The sequence below is a fragment of the Cervus elaphus genome, chromosome 12 (assembly GCF_910594005.1).
Source record: "Cervus elaphus chromosome 12, mCerEla1.1, whole genome shotgun sequence".
Lineage (NCBI taxonomy): Eukaryota > Metazoa > Chordata > Mammalia > Artiodactyla > Cervidae > Cervus > Cervus elaphus.
Window position 1 is genome coordinate 23,319,068 of NC_057826.1, and position 22,569 is coordinate 23,341,636.

General features: G+C 39.0%; 1 protein-coding gene across 2 annotated transcripts in view; it reads right to left on the reverse strand.

Moving 5' to 3' along the window:
* Positions 1-1,836: 1,836 nt before the first annotated feature.
* FAM71D (family with sequence similarity 71 member D) overlaps positions 1,837-22,569 on the reverse strand; it is a 29,343-nt gene continuing 8,610 nt past the window's right edge. For both annotated transcript variants that reach the window (XM_043918806.1, XM_043918807.1), the window contains exons 4-8: positions 19,869-20,068; positions 18,488-19,022; positions 15,309-15,556; positions 7,807-7,835; positions 1,837-1,953 (exon numbers count right to left, since the gene is read on the reverse strand). In XM_043918806.1, the coding sequence (XP_043774741.1) occupies positions 1,931-1,953; positions 7,807-7,835; positions 15,309-15,556; positions 18,488-19,022; positions 19,869-20,068 (1,035 nt within the window). In that variant the 3' untranslated portion in view covers positions 1,837-1,930. The remainder of the gene's footprint in view (positions 1,954-7,806; positions 7,836-15,308; positions 15,557-18,487; positions 19,023-19,868; positions 20,069-22,569) is intronic.

The window sequence follows — 22,569 nt, forward strand, 5'->3', positions numbered from 1 at the left end:
TAGGATCACTTGGTCATCTGATCAGAATGTCTTAACTTCGTAAGGCATTTCCTGTTTTCCAAAGTGGTTGTGCAGGGGCCATGATGTATGAAGGATCTAGTTGTTCCACATAGTCACCCACAGTTGGTGTGGTCTGGTACTACCTTTTGAAGGACTCTGTTACCGGGTAATATTACTCAGTCTTGGTTGTGACTTTCTTCCTAAAGAACCAATTTGTTCCAGGTAATCACTCTCAACAAAGCATTTTCTATAATGAAACAGTCAACTCCAAATTAGAAACTTTTAGTTTATGTATATTCATATCTTAAAAATGACCCTGATATTAATCTTCTCTTGGTTGCTCTCTATTTCATCTCTGATTGTAGAAGTGGGAAAGAAATCCCTTTCATCTTTGGAACAGCAAGGAAAGAAGGGAAGAATCTCCCAGGCTGTGGGCCAAGGGGGCTAGGTAGAAGGTTTTCCCCTATAACACTGTCCAATAGAAATATAAAATGAGCCACATATATAATTTTGTGAAACACTATTTAGTAGCCAATTAAAAAGTAAAAAGAAACATGAAATTAATTTCTAAATTTTCACCCAATATAGCTAAAATATTATAATTTAAACATACAACCTATATAATAATTATTGAGGTATTTTACATTCTTTTTCATACTAAGGCCTAAAAATCGATTGCATATTTTACACTTTTTTACACTTTATCACAGTAGAGATGCTAAATTTCCAAGAGTTGAAGTGAAAAGACATAACCTTACCCCCAAAATATTTATGTTTGATGAAGAATTCTACACTGCTTCAGTTTTTTTAATTAAAATGAAAAGAAATTTAAAATTCAGTTTCTCAGTTGCACTAGCCACATTTCAAGTGCTCAGTAGACGCATACATAACTATTTGCTACCATATTGGACCATGTAGTTCTAGAGCATTGTTTGTGGGACAGGAAATGGAAGATAGATGGGAGACATATTTGTTACTGCAACTCAGGTCACTGGTAGAAAATACCAGTACTATTTGTATACAATTAAAATATCTATATATATATATATATATACACACACACACATATATTTTTAGCTGTATGATTTTGAACAAGTAACTTAATTGTCCAAGCTTCACTTTCACCATGTCTGTAAAACAGGAAAGTAATCATACCCCTCAGATTACTGTGAAGACTGAGAATCTATGCAAAGCACATGGTAGAAGGACTGGCAAAGTTTTGAAAATAGGTAAGTGGTGGCTTTTAAAAATCCAAACAGGGACTTCCCTGGTGGTCCAGTGGTTAAAAGTCTGCCTTGCAATGCAGGGAATGTGAGTTTGATCCCTGGTGGGGAAATAAGATCCTACTTGTGGCTACCGAGCCCACAGGACACAATTAGAGGGTCCATGTGCCGCAACCAAGACCTGATACAGCCAAATAAGTAAATGTTTGTTTTTTTTTAATCCAAATGATTCTTTGGATGGGGGTTGTCTGTATTTCCTTTATTTTTAAAAATTAGAGAATTTAAAAAACTTGTTTGAAAATGGCATTCATTGATTCCATAAGTACTGCCTCTTAGGCCAGGTGCTCACTGAAACACAAAGATGGAAATAATATGGTCCTGGCTTTGAGGACCCTGGAGCACCCCATGTTAGAAACAACACAGCGATGGGCTAATGTCCAAATGAGAAAAGTGAAACCAAAGAGAATAACATATTTATTCAACAATCCCACAGAAAAGCAGCCCTACAGATAAAAATTGAGTTTATGAATTATATAGTTTTCTACTTAGTTTAAAATCAATATCCACAATTACAATCATTAAGATTTAAGAAAGATTGACATGGATCAAATGCTTAATGATTAGTAGTAGCCTTTATTTCTGCCACATGAAAGATGCTGCTTTGTTTTCCTTTCCTTCAATTGTTATTTCTTGAGCTGTACTTGCTTTTAATTTATTAGTTTACATTTATCTGGTAAAGAAAAAAGATGGAGTTAGTTCAGTTAATTCAAAAGTCTGAAATACAGAATCTTTTAAAGCTATTATTGTTAAGTATAAAACTTAAAATAACTAAATATGAGTAAATTAAGTGATTGAAATAAGTAAAATTACATTTGTAATAGAATATTTCTTCTTAATATAACAATAAGTATCCTTTGGACAGGTAAGGTATCATTTTTTTACATCTAGAAGTTGATACAATGTTAAAGGAATTTTTTAAAATTTTTGTTATTAAAAATTACTTCTACCATGTAGTTACCTAGTAAATCAAGAAGTCAAGATTAAAATTATGGACTTTTATTCTTTAGGGCTTGTAGACATTGTCATTGAATTATTTGCAAGTTCTTGATTTGTGCCAAACTGAGTCCTGAAATTAGTCAAATGTATGTGAGATTTACACACACACAGTTTATGCTTATTGTAAATAAGGGGCCTAGTAACTTTCACATGATTTCAGTTGTAATGTCAATATGAAGTCTTTATTAGTAGCAAACTTTTTTCGCCATATAAAAAAAAATCTACCTTTCCCCATATATTAGTAATTCACAATTTAAATATTTGGGAGCCACTTTTATAATTTCCAAAGTCAAGATCTAAATATGTTATATATACCATTATTTTTGCCCTTCTTTGCATTTGTCAGTTCAGTTCAGTTGCTCAGTCATGTCCGACTCTTTGCATTTATAGCTCTTTCTTAATGAGACCACAGTATTTGAAATTTCTTGTTATAGAATATATCAGTCAAAGGATGAAATTGCTGTAGTATATTGGGTTCACTTTTAAAAGGAATTTCTCCCTCTAAAGGCTATCATATATTGAGAAATAGCCAGGCTTGGACCTCTTCCTAGGTGGGTGTAGGAACCAGCATGTCGCCCTGAGTGCCACCCCTTCACTGTCCAGCACCATAGAACATTAGTAAGAGCATACTTGATGGGGGAAAAGAAGTGACAGGAGAACAACACAGACTGAAGAGTGTGTGTGGAGGCCAGGGGATTAATGTGCGTGAACATTTGATAAGTTTTGGCCACATTTGTTTTTCTCTGGTGCATTATCTCTGGCTGATGGTGTACATCTGGGTGGGGCCCGGTTAATAAACTGAGTGCTCAAATACTAAACTGATTTTGGTTGGCAGAGTGACAGAAAGGTGGAGAAAAGGGTAGGCACCTCAATTCCATCATCAGAACCCTGATAAGATGGGCTTGTGCTTCTTGCTGGAGTCACCTCTGCTTCACCAACTGTCTATTTAATTCTGTGAATTTAGCCTTAAATGTATGTGTGTGCATATGCACAGTCTCTCTCTCACACACACACGCAGCATTAGTTATATTAGGAGAGGCAAATGAGAGAAGTTTCATTCATAAATAGCTCACTGTAAAGCATGTCTCAGAGGAACTTAGTACACTGTTGGCCACCACACACAGCTGGGCAAGTTATTCATCGCAGAGACTACTTTGTGAATGGGAACCCCCAACTCTGTGCAGTGTACAATCTGTGCAGTTGTCCATGGCAGCCCTCTAGGGACTCTGTAAGTATTTGTATAATTTTTGGTGTGAAAGTAAGAGGCTTTGGCTGTGTGGGCTAATCTGAGAAAGCAGGTTGGGAAAGAATATGATAAGGGAGCAGAGAGGAAGAGTAGCAATAAGAATGAAAGGAATCATTGCTAAGAGCAGCAGCAAGTAATTCTCTTCCAGTGCCTCACCTGAAGCGCCCTCTCGCCCTGCTGATGTTACATTTTGACCCCTGGTGGATTCTAAAGCAGAAACCACAACAAAACCCTCAACATTCCATTCCACCTCTATTATTACTATAATAGAAGTAATATGATTCACTGTTAAAAGATTCAGTTTACTGACAACTTTTTGTGAAAGTGTCATGTCTGTCATTTACATCTATAGAGACTTATAACTGCAAAAATTACCTTTAAGTTGTCTTATATGTTTTTTCCATTGGCCTTTTCTTTTCCTGTTTTACTTTCCTTTCCTCACATCCATTCCCCTGAGAAAGGGAGGACAGATGAGGCACGAGATTGAGGAATTTAGAGAGGATTTGACAGGAGAGCAGAGAGCCAGAAAATAGTTCAGCAAAGTGGAAGTGAGATTAGAAACAGGAAGTGAGAAAGAAAGAAAAAGGCCAAAAACCGGAGAGAAGAAAGTCACAGAAAGAAAGAGAACTTGAGTCTTAAATTCAAATGATTTTCTAACCTCATCAAAAATGTCTTCATTCTTTCCAATGGAGCCCATTGTTAAATTTCAGTTTCCCTTTTAGCATTCTCCCATTACTTCTTAGGATTCCAAGGGTTTGATTTGCCATAATTAGGAAGAAAATGGAAAAGATAGATGGGTGGGGGAGGGGAGGACATTCCCAGTATTCATAAATGATTTCCCTCTCTCTTCATTTCTTAATCTCTTTCCTTTGTCTCTTTTCTTTCCATCTTGGAAAAATGCCAGGGGATCATAGATAAGCCTACTGTTTGGGCTCATTGTAAAGAAAATCAGCAAAATTAAAGAGAATAAAGCTTAGGCAGGTAAGAAGTGGAAAGTCAAGAAAGGAGAGAGATGGACCCAGATCCAAAGAGATGGGTTTAGCCTGGCCCCTACCTTATAGACTTTTCATAAAAACAGTACGTTTGAAGCGCTGCTTTACCTGAGACCCTACTCAAAAAGGAGGAAAAGTGTAATTCTTCCAAACTGCTCAGAGGTTAGAGAGATTTGGAGACTGCTGTCCCCAACTAGCCTTGCCCAAGAGTTGTTGAATGTGAATCTGATGAAGTTAATAGAAACAGTGATTTGATTTACTTCTATGGGAACAGTTATTATTCTGGCTTCTGCCTAAAACAGAAATCAGATTTACAAAGTTATTTTCAGTCTACATTCAGTCTAAATTCAATAGGACAAGGTTACTAATCTTTGCTTCCTTGGGGTGAAGAGTGTTAAGTGTGAGTAAGGGAGTGTGAAAGGGGAAAAAAGTGATTTAGAGGAGTGTGGCAAGGGGGAAAGAAATGCTAATCAGAGGGAAAATTGAAAAACTGTACAAGCCTACGTAAGGAAAAGGGAGAGGATAAAGGAAAGGAAAGTGGAAAGAATGAGAAAGTATAGGAAATAAAACAAACAGGGAAAATAATTAATACTTGGTGAAAACTGCAGGCCAAATTAGTATATTGTACCAGCTTCATCATTTAACAAGCTCAGAGTGGAATTTTGCTGCATGTTTGCTGTATCTTTCCTCAACTACTAATTTCTAGAGCCCCATTTCAAGCTGCCTGCTAAAATTTACATAGATGGGCCACCAGGATCACAAACATGAGCTAATAAACCATAGGAGCAGAAAGGGCCTTGAGACACCAATCATGCCTTCATTCCCCCACCCATATGCACACACATTTGATAGCTGAGGAGACTGAGACCCAGAAAGATCAAATGATACATTCGTGAAACAGGACAAGCAGAACCAAAATCTAGGACTTTCAATTCTAAGTTCAGTGTTTCATAGCTTATTTCTTCACCTTTTCCTTCCAGATTTTTTTCCTTTTCCCAGCTTGTTTCATGGACTCAGTACCTCCTAGTCAGTTGCCTCACAAACTCTACTTTTTTTTTTTTCTCTTGTTTTCACAAGCAGTTAGGTTTGTGACCCAAAGTTTGTTGACTGTGTGTTCAGGTCTTTTTTTCATCTCACTGCTTCTTACCTGGTCAAGACTTGGGTACCTTTCACCCAGACTATTATAATGATGTTCTGCCTCTAACCTGTTTCAACTTCTCTTAGGGACTGCAGTCAGAGTAATCTACCTAAAATGTAATATTAATTTTGTCATTTCCCTGGCTTTTCAGTGGATCCTGCTTACCTACCAAGCAGTACTATCCAAACTCCTTAGTGTGGGTTAAGATTCCTCCAGACTGGCTCCTGCCTTGCTCTCAGTGCTCCTAAACTGAATATGCCCAACATTGTCCCAGCCCTGTGATTTTGCCCACCCTGTTGCTTATATCGGGCTTCCCTAATAGCTCAGTTGGTAAAGAATCTGCCTGCAATGCAGGAGACACCGGTTTGATTCCCCAGTTGGGAAGACCTGCTTGGAGAAGGGAAAGGCTACCCACGCCAGTATTTTGGCCTGGAGAATTCCATGGACTGTATAGTTCACGGAGTCACACAGAGTCGGATATTCTTGTTTCCCCTTTCCTAACACAAATGTTGCCACCTTCATAGACTCCATGATTTTCTCTTTTGAGCAAAAAGTATGTTCTCTACTTTTAGCGGGCCTGTAACGTTCCAACTTACATTATTTGTGCACATGTCTTGAGGCCAGGTTTATGTCCTGTTATTTATTTTTAATCTCTTCCAGAGTCTGTCTCAGTGCCTCATATATAATAGATGGGCATTGAATGTTTGTTCAGTTGAACAAAATTGAGTTTGTGCCAGGAGGCAAGTGAATCAGTCACACATAAGATGAAAATGAAAGCATCAGTGTCCTATATTACTTTTAAATTTCCATGGCTTAAATAAGGAGTACTTCAGAATGTATGAAGAATGTACTAATTATATGCCCAGCTACTAATTATGTATTAAGTGATAAGGCTTTTGCTAGATTTAATATTGCCTTTAGAAAATAAGAGGAAAATATTTGTCTGTAATAGCATATCTTGGGAATTTTTACAGATTTGATTTCTTTTTGAAATAAAATTTGGAATAGAAATTGATAGATGAAAATTCTATATACTGTGAGGGAAATTTTGTATTTTTCTCATAAACTATAATAGCATTTGTTTTCAGGTTCAGTTCTATAGATTGGAATATAGGTAAAAACCACATTATAGTGAAGCTCCTCTGGTACTTTTGGACACTAAAGTCCAGTGGGAAGGCCCAAAGATGAATCCCATGTGTATAAACAGTTTTTCTATAATCATTGGCTTAAAAAAAAACACCTTTATTGAGCTAATATTTACTTATTTAACATTATATAAATTTCATGTGTATAATTTTATATATTTCTGCATGTGCTCCCCCCAAAAATACAGGTTGATCCCCTTTCCCATTTAGTTCTCCCCACCAATCATTTTCTTTTCTTTTCTTTTTTTTTTTTGTACAACTCTTGCAAATGTGACTAAAAGACACCTTCAAGTGTTTCTGTATTCTTTTCCCCCTCCTTTTTAAGTTCAATGAAATGTGATTTTGTGTTCCTTCCATGATGTTCTCTTATGTGCATGACTGGAGCAGAGGTCTCTTCTACTCCCCAGAGGTTAGACAGTCACTGAGAAGTGGGTCAACAGCAAGTAAGGGAAGAACGCTCCGCTGGTGTTTACATGACAGCCTTTACTTCAAACAGTTGTTACCAGTTAATGATCCTGAGACGTGGGAATATGTAAAGAAAAAGCTGCCAGAAGAAAACATTAAATTCTATCACCTAACAGCAAAACAGAAGCCAGACACAAGCAGGAAGAAAAGGGGCTAGCCAATTTTAGATTTACCAAGAAATTGAGTTGTGATCACTTCCCTTCCAAATCAGCAGGAGTAACAGGCCATATCATGTTGGGTCCTGCCTGCAGAGCTAGCTTGGGAGTGGTTCCTGCCCTGTGAGTTAGAGATCCTGGGAACTGGGGAACTTTATCAGCACAGAAAAAAGCAAAGTGATGCCTTCTGCTTGAAAGATAGCATGAATGTAGTCTTTGAGGCAGTTTCTGTAGGACAGACTCTCTGAAGGAAGCAAAGACAAGAAAGGGAATGCCCCAAAATGTCTGGCTTGATTCCTTTGTTCTTAGCTGCTCTGTTCTAGGGCCCTGAGGTGACTGCTTGTTACCAGGGATCACAAAGAAATATGGTGGAATTTGGTCCATACCTGAAATGTCTGAATCAGTTCTCCCGCTCCTGTAAAAATAAATAGCACATTTCAAAGTTTGGCCAGTATAACCGCAAATATTTAGGAAAGAATTACTAGGTATGAGAAAACAACCATTCTCTAAGAACTTAGTAGGTAGTAATGACACACATTTAGTAAGCCAAGGGTGCATATGCGTGTGCTAAGTTGTTTCAGTCATGTCCAGATCTACGCAACCCTATGAACTGTAGCTCACCAGGCTCCTCTGTCCCTGGGATTTTGCAGGTAAGAATACTGGAGAGGGTTGTCATGCCCTCCTCCAGGGGATCTTCCCAACTCGGGGACTGACCCACGATTCTTATATCTCCTGCAGTGGCAAGCAGGTTCTTTACCACTAGTGCCATGTGGGAAGCCCAAGCCAAGGGTATTATCCATTATAATACATCTTAGAGTAAAATTACTTAAATTTATGTAACATGCAAGCTGTCCAACCTATAAAAGCCATAAAAGTGAATTATATGTAGTTATATATAATCTATTTTTATTGTGACTATCACCTGTCACTCAATGAGGCTGTAAGGATCCCTATCATGCTACATCTCCAGACTCTAAAAACTCATTTGGGGTTGAGGCTGAAAGAAGCTAACTGCTGCTGTTCAGGGGTTTCTGTAAACAGAGTCAGTTGCATTGGGAATATATGCTCTTGTAGACACGTGGGGTATATTCTGGAATGGATAGGTACCAGGGTTTGCAGTTGCCCACCTCTGCTAGCTCTTCATCACAACCTTGGTGGCCTTGATGGGAATCTTCTAGGTGAATAACCTCAATCGTTCATCCAAGTTATTACAATTTCTTACAGCTTAGTGGATATAAAGTAGGAGACTAGCTGTCAGTTTTTTGGACTATTTTACTTTCAGAGATATCTTTGGATAAAGTTTGTTTTCTGCATGCCTGATACCTTTTTAAAATTTTTTTAATCTTTTGACCATGCTACACGGCCTGTGGGATCTTAGTTCCCAGACCAGGTATCCAACCTCCTGTACCGGCAGCATGGAGTCTTAACCACTGGACCACCTGGCAAGTCCCTGTATGTCTGATTTTTAAAATTAATATCAATAATTAAAATACTTACTTTCTTAACCTACTGAATGGTAAAATATAAACTTAAGTCAGTTAGTTTTCACCAAATCTTTGTTTCTTGGCTATATTGCAATAGCTATTTTGGAAGTTTTGCTGTTTGAGTAATAGGTTTTGGGAAGAATAATTATCCTTATATAATATCTTCTCAGACAAATGTACAAAGAAATAATTCTGATCCATTTAGAGGATCTGGCAAATTCATGCAGTTCAAATTCTTTAGTGAATCTTTCTTTTTTTTTTTTTAGTGAATCTTTCAAATGTAAAGGTTAAATTAGTAATTTTCTGAGAAGTTTGCAAATACTCATAACCTTTACCAAATGGGTCTGGTGATTTAAATAAGATTGAGTTTAATGATAAAAGTTTTCAATAGGCTAAGAGGTATCAAATAAGTGTACTTTAAAAGAGTAGGTGCAAACTAAAATGAAGCCTGCCATTATCCTCTTTAAAACAAAGGGAAGAGTCACAGTAACACTATTGCCAAGGTAAGAAAAGGAATATAAATGCTCTATAAAGTAAATCCTTCATTTCTAAAGTACCCAAAGTGACATTATAGCAGTTTCCATAGTCTTTCACTCATCTAGATTTAAATTGTTCAATTTACATTTTAAAGGCCAATGAATTTGAGGGCAAAATACTCAACAAGGTCATTGTTTAATTTTTTTTTTCATTGTTTCAAAGTACACAGTTAGAAAGGTGTCACCGAAATCCATGGTCTTGGAGAAGAAAAATATACACTAGAATTCATTTATCACTCACAGTATCCTGACTTAATCCTACAAATATCCCAGGACTAAGTATCAGTGAATCCCATTCTGTTCTTTGATTTTATTACGTCTTTCAATTATAATGAACATTCTCAAATTAGGCTCTAGCTAGTAATTATGTTCCTGATGTAAATAGGCAATAAAATATAATCTATGCTTGACTAAATTGGACTTAAGAGGATTAGTTAGAACAAAAATTCATTTTTTGCTTTGTTTTTTAATCTATTTCTTCCTTTCTTTACAGTAGAGTCAGCAGATAAATGATACAGGAAGCTGAGAGACTGAAGGGCAGAGCCTGGAAGATGTTGGGATTTGCTAACTAAGATCCTTTGTAATCTTTAAAATTCTAAGATTTTTGCTATTTATATAGGCATTCATTTTCTCATTTCTAATACCGATCATGACAGTGAGAGTAACAAAACCTCACACTTGCAGATCACTTCAACCTAGAAACAAGTTATCCTTACAATTTTTAACATTTTAAGAAACTACTACATGCAGTCTAATTCTCAGAGAATTTTTAGGGAGGTGAGGCTTTTCTGTATGGAATAGTGGATACATTCAGTGTGCATATGTCAAAACCCATAAAACTGTACAAGACAGTGAACCTTAAACTAGGGACTATAGTTAATAATAATATATCAATTTTGTTCATTAACTGTTAACAAAGGTACCACACTAATGCAAGTGTTAATAATAGGGGAAATGGGATGAGGAAGGGTAAGGAGGTGGCAGTGGTGTGGGTGTGGAGTTGTATGTACTATGTGCTCAGTTATTCTGTAAATCTAAAACTATACTTTAAAAATGTTTATTAGTTATTTTTAAAAGACTTTTTAAGGCACTAAAAGTTAATCCAGTGCTACAGGGCATCCATTATTTGCAAAAATGTGAGGAAAGAAGAAGTTGAAATGATTTAAACAGTTAACCTTGTTAGATTTTGAATTGTGTGTTTCTGAAAGCTTAGACAACGGCAGGACAGAATTTGAGACATATTGAATGAAATAAAGCAGAGGAAGATGTCAGAATGATCAGACCTGATTAATTACTGTTTAGGAAAAATTGCTAGCCTGGATGGGTTCATTTTTATCTCACTTGTTTTTTTTAGAAATCTTACGCTTTTCTATGAAAGTCATAGTCGTACATAGCAAAAAGTGCATTTCCTACTGAGTGGCACCTGCTTCTATACCTTTGTTTCTTACATTCTTTGTCTTTCCCTCACCCCTTCTGACTGATGATTACTTTTTAAAAATGTTATTTATTTTTAACTGAAGGATAATTGCTTTACAATAGTCTTGGATTTTGCCATATATAAACATGAATCAGCCATAGGTATACATATGTTTCCCCTCTCTGAAAATTCCCTCCCACCTCCCACCTCCCACCCCTCTAGGTTGTCAAACCAGAGCCCTGGTCTGAGTTCCCTGAGTCACACAGCTAATTCCCACTGGCTCTCTCTTTTACATATGGTAGTGTATATGCTTCCATGCAAGTGGAGTCTTTTCCATTTGAGCTACCAGAGAAGCCAAGGAAAATGAAATCATATCAAGTATTTCTTTTGGATCACAGTGCTATGAGCTTAGAAATTACAAAAAAAAAAACCTGCAAAAAATGCAAATATGTGGAAACTGGACAATATGCTACTAAACAAATAATGGATTACTGATGAAATCAGAGGAAATTTTTTAAATGCCTAGAAATAAATAAAAATGAAAATATGATGACCCAAATTCTATAGGATGCAACAAAAGCAATTCTAAGAGGAAAGTTCATAGAAATACAATCTTACCTCAAGAAACAAGAAAAATTTCAAATGAACAACCTAATCTTATACCTAAAGCAGCTAGAGGAAGAGCAAACAAAATCAAAAGTTAGTAGAAGGAAAGAAATAATAAAGATCAGAGCAGAAATAAATGAGAGGTTAAGAAAACAAAATAAAAGATCAATGAAGCTAATAACTGGTTCTTTGAAAGGATAAACATAATTGATAAACCTTTAGCCAGACTCAAGAAAAAAAGGGAGAGAGCTCAAATCAATAAAATTAGAAATGAATAAAGAAGTTAAAGCTGACTTCACAGAAATACAAAAGATCATAAGAGACTACTACAAGCATGCCAAAAAATGGACAACCTAGAAGAAATGGACAAATTCTTAGAAAGATACAATCTCCCCAGACTGAACTAGAAAGAAATAGAAAATATAAGCAGACCAAACACAAGTGCTGAAATTGAACCCGTGATTAGAAAACTCCCAACAAACAAAAGTCTGGGACCCTATGGCCTCACCGGTTAATTCTATCATTTACAGAAGAGCTAACACCTATCCTTCTGAAGCTATTACAAAAAATTTTAGAGGAAGAAATACACTCAAACTCATTTTATGAGGCCACCAACACCCTGATACCAAAATCAGACAAAGATACCACAAAAAAGAGAGAAAATCACAGGCTAATATCACTGATGAACATAGACACAAAAATCCTCAACAAAATACTAGCCAACCAAACCCAACAGTGCATTAAAGGATCATAAACCACAGTTAAATGGGATTTATCCCAGGGATGCAAGGATTTTCCCAATATTCAGTGTGATATACCACATCAAGAGATTGAAGAATAAAAACCATATGATTATCTCAATAGATGCAGAAAATTTTTGACAAAACTCAACACCCATTTATGATAAAACTCCAGGAACTGGGCATAGAGGGAATTTACCTCAACCTAATAAAGGCCATTACCTTTGCCAACAAAGGTCCGTCTAGTCAAGTCTATGGTTTTTCCAGTAGTCATGTATGCATGTGACCATTGGACTATAAAGAAAGCTGAGCACCGAAGAATTTATGCTTTTGAAATGTGGTGTTGGAGAAGACTCTTGAGAGGCCCTTGGACTGCAAGGAGATCCAACCAGTCCATCCTAAAGGAAATCAGTCCTGAATATTCATTGGAAGGACTGATGTTGAAGCTGAAACTCCAATACTTTGGCCACCTGATGCAAAGAACTGACTCATTGGAAAAGACCCTGATGCTGGGAAAGATTGAAGGCAGGAGAAGGGGACGACAGAGGATGAGATGGTTGTATGGCATTACCAACGTAACGGACATGATTTTGGGTAAACTCCAGGAGCTGGCGATAGACCAGATCCATGGGGTCGCAAAGAGTTGGATACAACTGAGCGACTGAACTGAACTGAACTGAATAAAGGCCAAGACTGCAAGGAGATCAAACCAGTCAATCCTAAAGGAAATCAATCCTAAATATTCATTGGAAGGACTGATGCTGAAGTTCCAATGCTTTGGCCATCTGATGCGACGAGCTGACTCATTAGAAAAGACCCTGAGGCTGGGAAGGCACAAGGAGAAGAGGACGACAGAGGATGAGATGGCTGGATGGCATCACCGACTCAATGGACATGTGTTGGAGCAAGGTCCAGGAGATGGTGATGAACAGGGAAGCCTGGTGTGCTGTAGTTCATGGGGTCCCAAAGAGTCGGACACAACTGAGTAACTGAATAACAAAAAACGACAAACCCACAGTTAACATTATTCTTAGTGGTGAAAAGCTGGAAGCATTTCCTCTAAGATCAGGAAACAAGACAAGTATGTCCACTCTCACTACTTTAATTCAACATAATTTTGGAAGGCCTAGCTGTGGCGATCAGAGAAGAAAATGCAATGAACTGATTTTAAATATACTTTTTAATGCAAATTTCAGAACATTTGGTCATATAGGAAAATTTTCTGAAGTAGACTGCCTTGAATTTGAACTGATAGTTCTTTCTATGGCTATGAAGAGAAACCTTCATTTTGGTTCTCGGGCCTTAGAAGAAGCACTCAGAAGAGAGGACTCCTTGCTCCATCTGACTTTGTTTCTAGGACTGGCTTCTCATAAGCCAGCAGTCCTCAAACATGGTTGTACATTAGAACCACTTGGAGGCTTATTACAACGCAAAATGATGAGCCCATCTCAAGAGTTTATGATTCAGCAGGGTGGGAGTGGGCTCAAGAATTTACATCATTTACCAGCTGCCAGGTGCTGCTGCTGACCAGCCACATGTTTAAGAGCCACTGGCATAGAAACCCTCACTAAGACACGATGCTTTGCTTAAGCAGACCACCAAAATCATAATTTGAAATTGAAATCATATTGAAATTGAATTGAAATTGACCATTGAAGTCATAATCGAGATCCAGCAACACCTGGAATGTATTGACACTTGGATGTAGAGGCTCTAGAACTGTGAGAAATGTGGCTGCCCAGGAGCTAAAGAGTAAAAAAATGTTACTCTGACTTCAAGGTTTGTGAATCTTCTAAGGATCATCCATATTCCTTTGCTTCCTTGGATCCCTACTTAGCTGGGAAAGGAGGTGAAAAAGAGAGTTTTGAATGATTACCCCTCAGTCGATTAAGATTTTTTCTGACAGAATAGCTAACTTTCTTTTATCCTTGCTGTTGGAAATGAATTAATAGTGACAATCATGACCATTTCCTGAACACCTAACATGGCCCTCTTATAATTGTTACACAATCAGCTTGAAACTCCATTCCACCAGCGCTCCACCCTTTCTTCAGATCTCTGCCCTTCCTCAGAGAAGCAGTCCCTGACCATTTATATAAAATAGACCTACTCCCTCCTCAAATGCTTCTGTTGCTTTTTGTTTTCTCACAGCACATTCCAGCTGGCATAATACACTTTGTTTGATTATTGTCTATGCCCTCCACTAGAATGAAACACTGCATCACTTGCTTTCATTGATGTATGCCCAGTCTCTAGCACATAGAAGATGCTCAGTAAATATTATTCAATGAATGACTCACACCTTTAAAAAGTTTGTTTCCCTGTTTTTCCCTGTTCCTTTTTATATATAAAAAGAACTTAGACATAGTTCATTACATTCTTTATCTTCATTCTTGCTAATATAGCATTTAAATCTCTATGTTTTTCTCTGGTTTCTTGATAGCTGTTACTCCAGAATAAACATATTAACTTTTATTTTTATAATACCACAGTGTCTCTCACATTCATCTTATAATTGGGTATTTATAATTATAAAAACATTTTTTCAGATTATTAAGTTATTCATTGGAAGTGTAGAAAAGTGTAAGGGACATGTAAAGAAGAAAATAGAAGTGTCAAGATAAAAGTACCCATAATTACTTCAGATAATCTGTACCCCTAACTCCAAAATGTGGACACCATTCTATTTTATTTCCTTCAGCATACACCATCTACACCAGGCAGATAGCTCAGAATGCCAACTGAATGGTGTAAAAAGTTGGTGTGAAAATAAAAATTAGACAAGGTTAAACCAAATGTGGATAATTGAGCTGATTATGTTATCATTCATATGTCTGAGATTATATCATTCATATGTCTGAGAATCTTCCATGAAAAATGCCTGAGTTGCAGGGACTTTAATTACTTTTCTTTTTTTTTTGGTCTCGCCACACAGCATGTGGGATCTTATTTCCCTGACCAGGGATTGAACCCATGCCCCCTAGATTGGAAGGGCATAGTCTTAACCAATGGACTGCTGGGGAAGTCCTGCAGGGACTTTAACGCATGCACATATTTACATATTCCATGTCTTAGCATCATCTGGCAGCTCCCTGCCTCACATACCTGGATTCTTCAGCCTTGAGAGTTGTGCTTTCAGAGGCCACTGTCTTTATTTCGGGGGGTCTGTCGCTCAACTCTTTGGATTTGTCTGTCTCATCTTCTTCTGGAATCAAGGTAGTTTGAAAACATCTTTCACCTTCGAAAGTCAGTGTTAGGTTTGAGATGGTGACATGTTTTGAGGATTCTCTAAACTCATTCTTGCTTTTTGTATCTCGTAAACAGCCAGACTTCAGAATGTTTTCCATTTTTTCCTTTGAAAATAACAAGCAGCAGCAAATCAGGTAACAGAAGCATCACACAGGAACAGACTATTTATGAAGCAGCAATCATCTCATTCATATGTACTGAGCGTCCTCGTGTGCGCAGTGCAGTGATGGAGGCACGAGGCTTGGTGCTGCGCAGCCGTGGAGAGGAGCCTGGGTGGGCCCTGGAGGCTGGCAGCATGGGGACCCGACATAGCACATCCTAAACCTCACATGGTCACGCACACCAGTGTCACCTCAGGAAGGAAAACTAGCGCTCAGTCACAGGGCTTCCTCTCTCTCAATTGGCAGGGAAAGGAAGGTTTTCTAGAAATGTCTTGCCACCGATTGTTCCCCATCCAAAGTTGCTCTAGACTTAAGAGCATCTAATAGGTGACAGGAGTTGGAGGTTCATAAAAATACTAGAGAATCTGTTTTTCAAAAGACCTAAAATTTAGTATTCTAATATCTCACCCATTCTCCTAGTGTCCCTGGAGTCTGTTATTAGCACCACTGCTCTGTCGCTCCTCGCCTTCCCCAGACTCTCTCTCAGGCTTCAGAGCAATAGGTCAGCTGGTCTTAAAGATTCTGTCTGTCTGACATCTGCACCTTCTTCCCCCTTTTGTCATTACCTAGTCCACCACCTCTATACTGTTCTTTGAAAATAATGCAGTAATCTTCTTTAAAAATAAAACATTTTTTCTGACAATGAAAGTAATATATATTTTTCATAGAATATTTAGAAAGTCCTAAAATATATACAGTGAAAGGGAGAAAATTATTGCTTCTTGATGCCACAGGCCAGAAATAACTACTATGGTACATTTCATTCTGGTCTTTTTCTCCATTTATGTATTTTGAATGTGCCTGCTTTGTGATCATATTGCAGTACTGTATCCAATATTTTTCACTTTAAAATTTATTATAAAAATCACCCTATGTTATTAAAAACTTACCTGGATTTTTCTAATTAAAAATTATTTTTATTATAAGAAGCAGAACATCCAGAAGCCCGTAAAGAAGAAAACGTCAATTGCTTATAAGACCACAATCTAGAAATAAACTATTATTAACAACATGACTTTCCCCACTCCTATTGTCTGTGTATACACCTGCATTTTTATGTAATAAGGATGTGCAAGTTGCTCAGTTGTGTCCGACTTATAGTCCATGGAAATCTCTAGGCCAAAATACTGGAGTTGGTAGCCTTTCCCTTCTCCAGGGGATCTTCCCAACCCAGGGATTGAACCCAGTTCTCCTGCACTGCAGGCGGATTCTTCCTGCATTGCAGGCAAATTCTTTACCAGCCGAGCCACAGGGAAGCCCAAGAATACTGGAGTGGGTAACCTATCCCTTCTCCAAAGGATCTTCCCAACCCAGGAAGTGAACTGGGGTCTCCTGCATTGCAGTTGGATTCTTTACCAACTGAGCTATCAGGGAAGCCCAGAAATAAACAACTATTAACAAAACGACTTTCCCCCCCTCCTATTGTCTATGTATACACTTGCATTTTTATGTAATAAGGATTGTAACCTTTAGCTCATTTTTCATTCAGCTTTATATCATAAACATTTTTCCAAGTAAAGAAAAATTCTCCAACAGTTTTAGCAGCAACAGAGTAGTTGTTCATTTACCCAGTATTTACTGAGTGGATATAATCTTGTCCGTCACTTTGGTTGCTCCTGAGTGATATAAACATGGCACATGCCCTTTGTGGTTTAAATTCATTTAGCCCTTCTTCTGTGGTGGATGTTTAGGTTACTTCTTCATTATTTTATTTTTATAAACATAGTATAGATGTGGTACAATTAACACTTTTATAGCTAGATCCTCATTCCTATTGATGATTAATTCCTCAAGAAAGATTCTTAAAAGTGAAATCACTGAGTCAAAGTGTGTCAACATTTCTAAGTTCTTGACTCATAATGATTTCAAGAAAGTTTGTTCTAATTCTCACCCTGCCATGAATCTTTAGAAATTCCAAAATGACCCCAACTTTACTAATGCTGACTGTGTTGATTCTCTTATTTAACAGCTTTATGGATGAAATATTCTTTTGTTTGCATTTTTTTGATTACTAGTGAGGTTTAATTTTTCCACTAACTTTAGTAGCTGGTGGTTTCTTCTTCTGTGAAATGTCCATCTTTGTCCTCTGTCATTTTTCTCTCCTGGGCCCCAGGGGGATTTCTCATCTACAGTCTACACACCAATCTCTTTATCTACAATCCATCCTGCCATCAAAATAATCTTTTAAAAACACAGCCCCTTCACTCCCTTACACAGAGCTTTTGTGGCTAAGGTTTGCTCAAAGAGTGAGTCTACACTTCTTATTTTGGCATTCAAGATTTGCAAGCAATTTTCCAGTCCTATATCCTAATATTTTCCACATATATTATGCTCCAGCCAAACTGATATATTGTTAGATATGGCTCTGTGTTTTTCCACTTTCTGGCCACTTCTAAAGCTGCTCACTTCTTTGGGGATTTCATTTTCTTATTTTCATTCTCACTTTACTTATTGAAATTTCACCCCATCCTTCAGTGTACTTCATACATTTGTGCTCATTTAAACCTTAATATAACCCTTATATGATATTAATATTCTCATTTGAGAGATGCATGTTCAGTGACTTGGCCAAACTAACATGAAGCAGGCAGGGCAGGATCCTAACCCAGGACTTTTGACTGTAATACCAAAGTTCTTTTTATCCTACCATGCCTCCTGATACAGGGTTAAGTTTTATGGTATGGATGGTCACTGCTTATTTCAGGGGACATCTTATAACTCTTTTATGCAGGGGTTCAGGGATCAGATCTCATTCTTAATGTTAGGTTAATCAGAGTAAGTTCCATGCTATTTGAATAGTCTATGTTATGAAGCTTACCAAAGAGAGTGAAAGGGAGTAATTTTTAGAGAATGAAAGTCTTCCATGTCACATACCTTTTCCTCTTGCTTGGCCCTGAGTATGTCATCATTTTCAAACACCACTCTGACCCCTGAGCTTGTTGTGACTTCACAGATGTCTGTGACTTCCGTGACTTCCGTGACAATATTTATATCTGGGGCCTCGGTGACCTCATTTTCTGGAATATCCGTGACGTCGGTGACATCAGTGATGTCTGTGAATTCTGAGAAATCAATGCTCTCTACATCGTTGCTGGGGTCTGAACACGTGGACAGGTGTGAGGTCTGTATGGCCGGGAAGGCTGCTATATCCATGATGTCCACTGAGCCTGTGATGTCTGTGCTGTTTGTGATTTCCGAGAGGCTGGAGACTTCCGACACTTTGGAAGCTTTGGCTTTCTCCTCATTCAAGAGGGAGATGAGCTCTACCCACTGATGGAACAGGGAGTCTTGTTTGCCTGCAGGGGCACAGAGCTGTAGGTAGTAGGCTCGGCCACTCACCAGCTTAACTTTGATGCGCATATTCTCGGCATCATGTACAGAGAGAGTCACAAACTGCAGAGGGAGAAACCTGCAGACAAATGCAAATATCATCTGAAGGCCTGATCGGAAACTGTCACAAGTTTCCTGTTATAGACATTTGTGGAGTGAGACAGGACACCAGGTGTGTCTCTCAAACAGGTTTGGGGAGCAGCTGGCGTGGGATGGGGCAGGACCTTCTAGTGGCCACATGTTCCCAGGTCTGGCTCATGGTTTTTGAGGCTCAAAACCTTGATTTTTCATACACATAATCAGGCTCCTGAAGACCAACTCACCTGAATCATACTCCTATCAGCTATTTATTACTTATTTAGGGGAAGCTGTCCCATTTAGTTAGTCCTGAAAGGTGGAGACTGAGAGTGATTTGCTGTGGGTCCTACAGCAAGTTGGTGGGTTGAGACGAGCAGAACTCATCCTGATGGAAGTTGGGATGGTGGCGGGGAAGTTCCTGTTCAGCCAGTTCAGTTCAGTCACTCAGTCGTGTCTGACTCTTTGCAACCCCATGGACTGCAGCACACCAGGCTTCATTTTATATAATTAATTAATTAATTTGACTGTGCCAGGTCTTACTTGCAGCATGTGGGACCTTCGTTCCCTGAACAGGGATCGAACTCAAGCGTCTGCATTGGGAGTGTGGAGTCTTAGCCACTGGACCACTGAGGAAGTCCCCTAGGTTTAACTTTAGAGAAGTTAAAGGTAAACCACTTGTTTCGACTGCCAGGTTGTCAGACTCTCTCCCCAGACTCTAAGGATGTGACTGTCATCTGTAGCGGAAACAATTGAGGAGCCCTTGTCATCTGTGTTTCTAGTCTCATCTCCTCAGGGGTAAAGTGTTTTTTTTCTGACAGGTTGTGAACCTCTTTCCTTTGTAACTCACCTGGTAAGCACCAGATTTTCTGGAGAAGGAGATGTCAGGAGACTTTTAAACAGGGGTTCTGAATCTTTCTGGGTGGTGGGTGTCATATGAGCCAGCAACATCACGTTAGGGGTCTTGATGGTGGGATTGGAAGCACAGATGCCTACGGTCACCCAGTTGGCTCGGTTGTGAAGGTAAATGGATTCACCTCTTCTGTTGACCTGAGGCAGAGAAGAGGAAGAGGGGTTTTTCTGATAAGGTCTGTGGCCTCAACAACCTCACTTACTCAAACAGTATAGGAATAAAGGAGAGGTGAACCATGATGCTATAAAGAAAGCTGAGCGCTAAAGGATTTATGCTTTTGAATTGTGGTGTTGAAGACTCTTGGAGTCCCTTGGGCTGCAAGGAGATCCAACCAGTCCATCCGAAAGGAGATCAGTCCTGAGTGTTCATTGGAAGGACTGGTGTTGAAGCTGAAACTCCAATAGTCTGGCCACCTGATGTAAAGAACTGACTCATTGGAAAAGACCCTGATGCTGGGAAAGATTGAAGGCGGGAGGAGAAGGGGACAAAAGAGGATGAGATGGTTGGATGGCATCACTGACTCAATGGACATGAGTTTGGGTAAACTCTGGGAGTTGGTGATGGACAGGGAGGCCAGGTGTGCTGCAGTTCATGGGGTTGCAAAGAGTCGGAGACAACTGAGCGACTGAACTGCACTGAACTGAACTGAACAATGATTGTTTGTTCATGTGACTTCTTAGAGAGATCACAGTGATAGCACAGTGACCATAGACATGGTCCCTGACCTCTGGGGTCCACCGGGGAAAGTGAACATTAAACAAGTATGTCACTAAGTGTCTTAAGTGTTATTGAACACAAGTTCAGGGTGCTGTGCTGTGGGGTGCATGACAGAAAACTTGACCTAGTGGGGAAGAAGGCAGGTACGTGTGTAACTACCTTTCTCAGAGAAGATACAAGTTTGTTATAAATTGTAGCAGACGATTTACAGTCATATACTGTTCTATGTTGTACTCCATACAGCCAATTGATTCTCACAGGAGTCAAACTCTTGTATCCATAACCCCAAGATAATAGTGAAATGTAGGAGAATGAGTGATGAATTTTGAGTATTTGTTGCCTTTATTTTGAATATAGTTTTATTTATAAGGTTATGTCATTTAATTCTTAATGATGACTGTGTTTAACAGCCAACTTGTAAACTTCCTGAACTCTTGCCCATCGGCCAGCTGGGTGCACCCTGGCCATAGGGTCAGAAAAGGTCCCCCGAGGAAGGGCCTCTAAATGAGGCCTGAGCCACGTGGGACATGGACTGGCTGGGCACCCAGGAGAATCTCTGCTGGCTGGAAGAGGAGGAGACCGGAAAGTGGGTGGACAGGGATGTGAAGGAAGCCAGAGAGGGAAAACACTTGGTTTCTCAGCTGCATATTAACTGCTGCAAAAAAGTAAATTACCAAAAAACAAATATATTTAGAAAGAGATTGTAGCCTACACTATTGATTAGCTACCCAAAGCCATGCTCTTAATCTTCCTGATTAATAGAATTCTGGTTTTGTCCAGGATCCACCCCTCAGGGATGGTGCCCCCAGCTGAGGAGTGGACTCCTCATCCACCCAAACTAGTCATGGTGGTCCCATCCCCTGGCCAGTGATTGCTCTCTGCAGGGGCATATGACTCAGGCCTGGCCAATGGGACAGAGCCTCCTGGTGGCTCTGGAAAAGGGTTCTCAGCTCTCTCAGTTTCAGAGATGAGATGTATCCCCTCTGTTGCTGGCAGCTGTCACATCCTGCTCGCATATGATGTCCTGAAGGGAGAAATTTGTAGGTAACAGGACAAAAAGAGAGAAGCTGGGACCCTAATGGCTCCTGTGAATGAGTTGCAGCCCTGTGGTTCTTTCAACCTGTATCTGTGTTAGTCGCTCAGTTGTGTCTGACTCTTTGTGACCCCATGGACCATAGCCCCCCAGGCTCCTCTGCCAATGAGATTCTCCAGGCAAGAAAACTGGAGTGGGTAGCCATTCACTTCTCCAGGGGGTCTTCCCGAACCAGGGATCAAACCTGGGTCTCCTACATTGCAGGCAGATGCCTTACATCTGAGCCACCATTTTACTTGAGATAATCAGTGTTCTTTTTTGCTCACACTTGAGTCAGGTGCCTTGATAACTTGCTGCCAAAGACATAGCAGTCACAAGAGGTTGTGTGTGTTGAAGGGAGTAACTTATCCAGGTATGACATGGGGACATGTCTAAGTTATCGAAAGCTGACTGCCTCCCCCAGTGTTCATTAAAGCTCGAAAATGATTATTTGAGAGAGGTACAGAAGAAAAATAAAAAGATTATTAGGATGAAGCACACAGAAGGTGAATGACATCTAAACATGACGTCACACGTGTTTTGGGGTATGACTTAAACACTAGTATTCTTTGAGGCATCACCTCCCTCCTTATGACTTCTTAGAGGTGAAGAGCTCTCCCGTCAGTGCAGGGGACATGTGTATGTTGTCATTTCTTTGTCAAATCAGCTGAGGAGCTGCTTAAATGGGTGTGTTTTGTGTTTGACTTGGTTGTGACATTTTCACGAAGTAGAAGGGTATGCCCTACATCATTTAATTCAGTTCTCCATTACTCTGAATTTTTTTTTCTTTTCTTTTTGGCACCTCAGAGTACGTGAAACTTCCAGGACCAGGGATCAAAACTGTGCCCC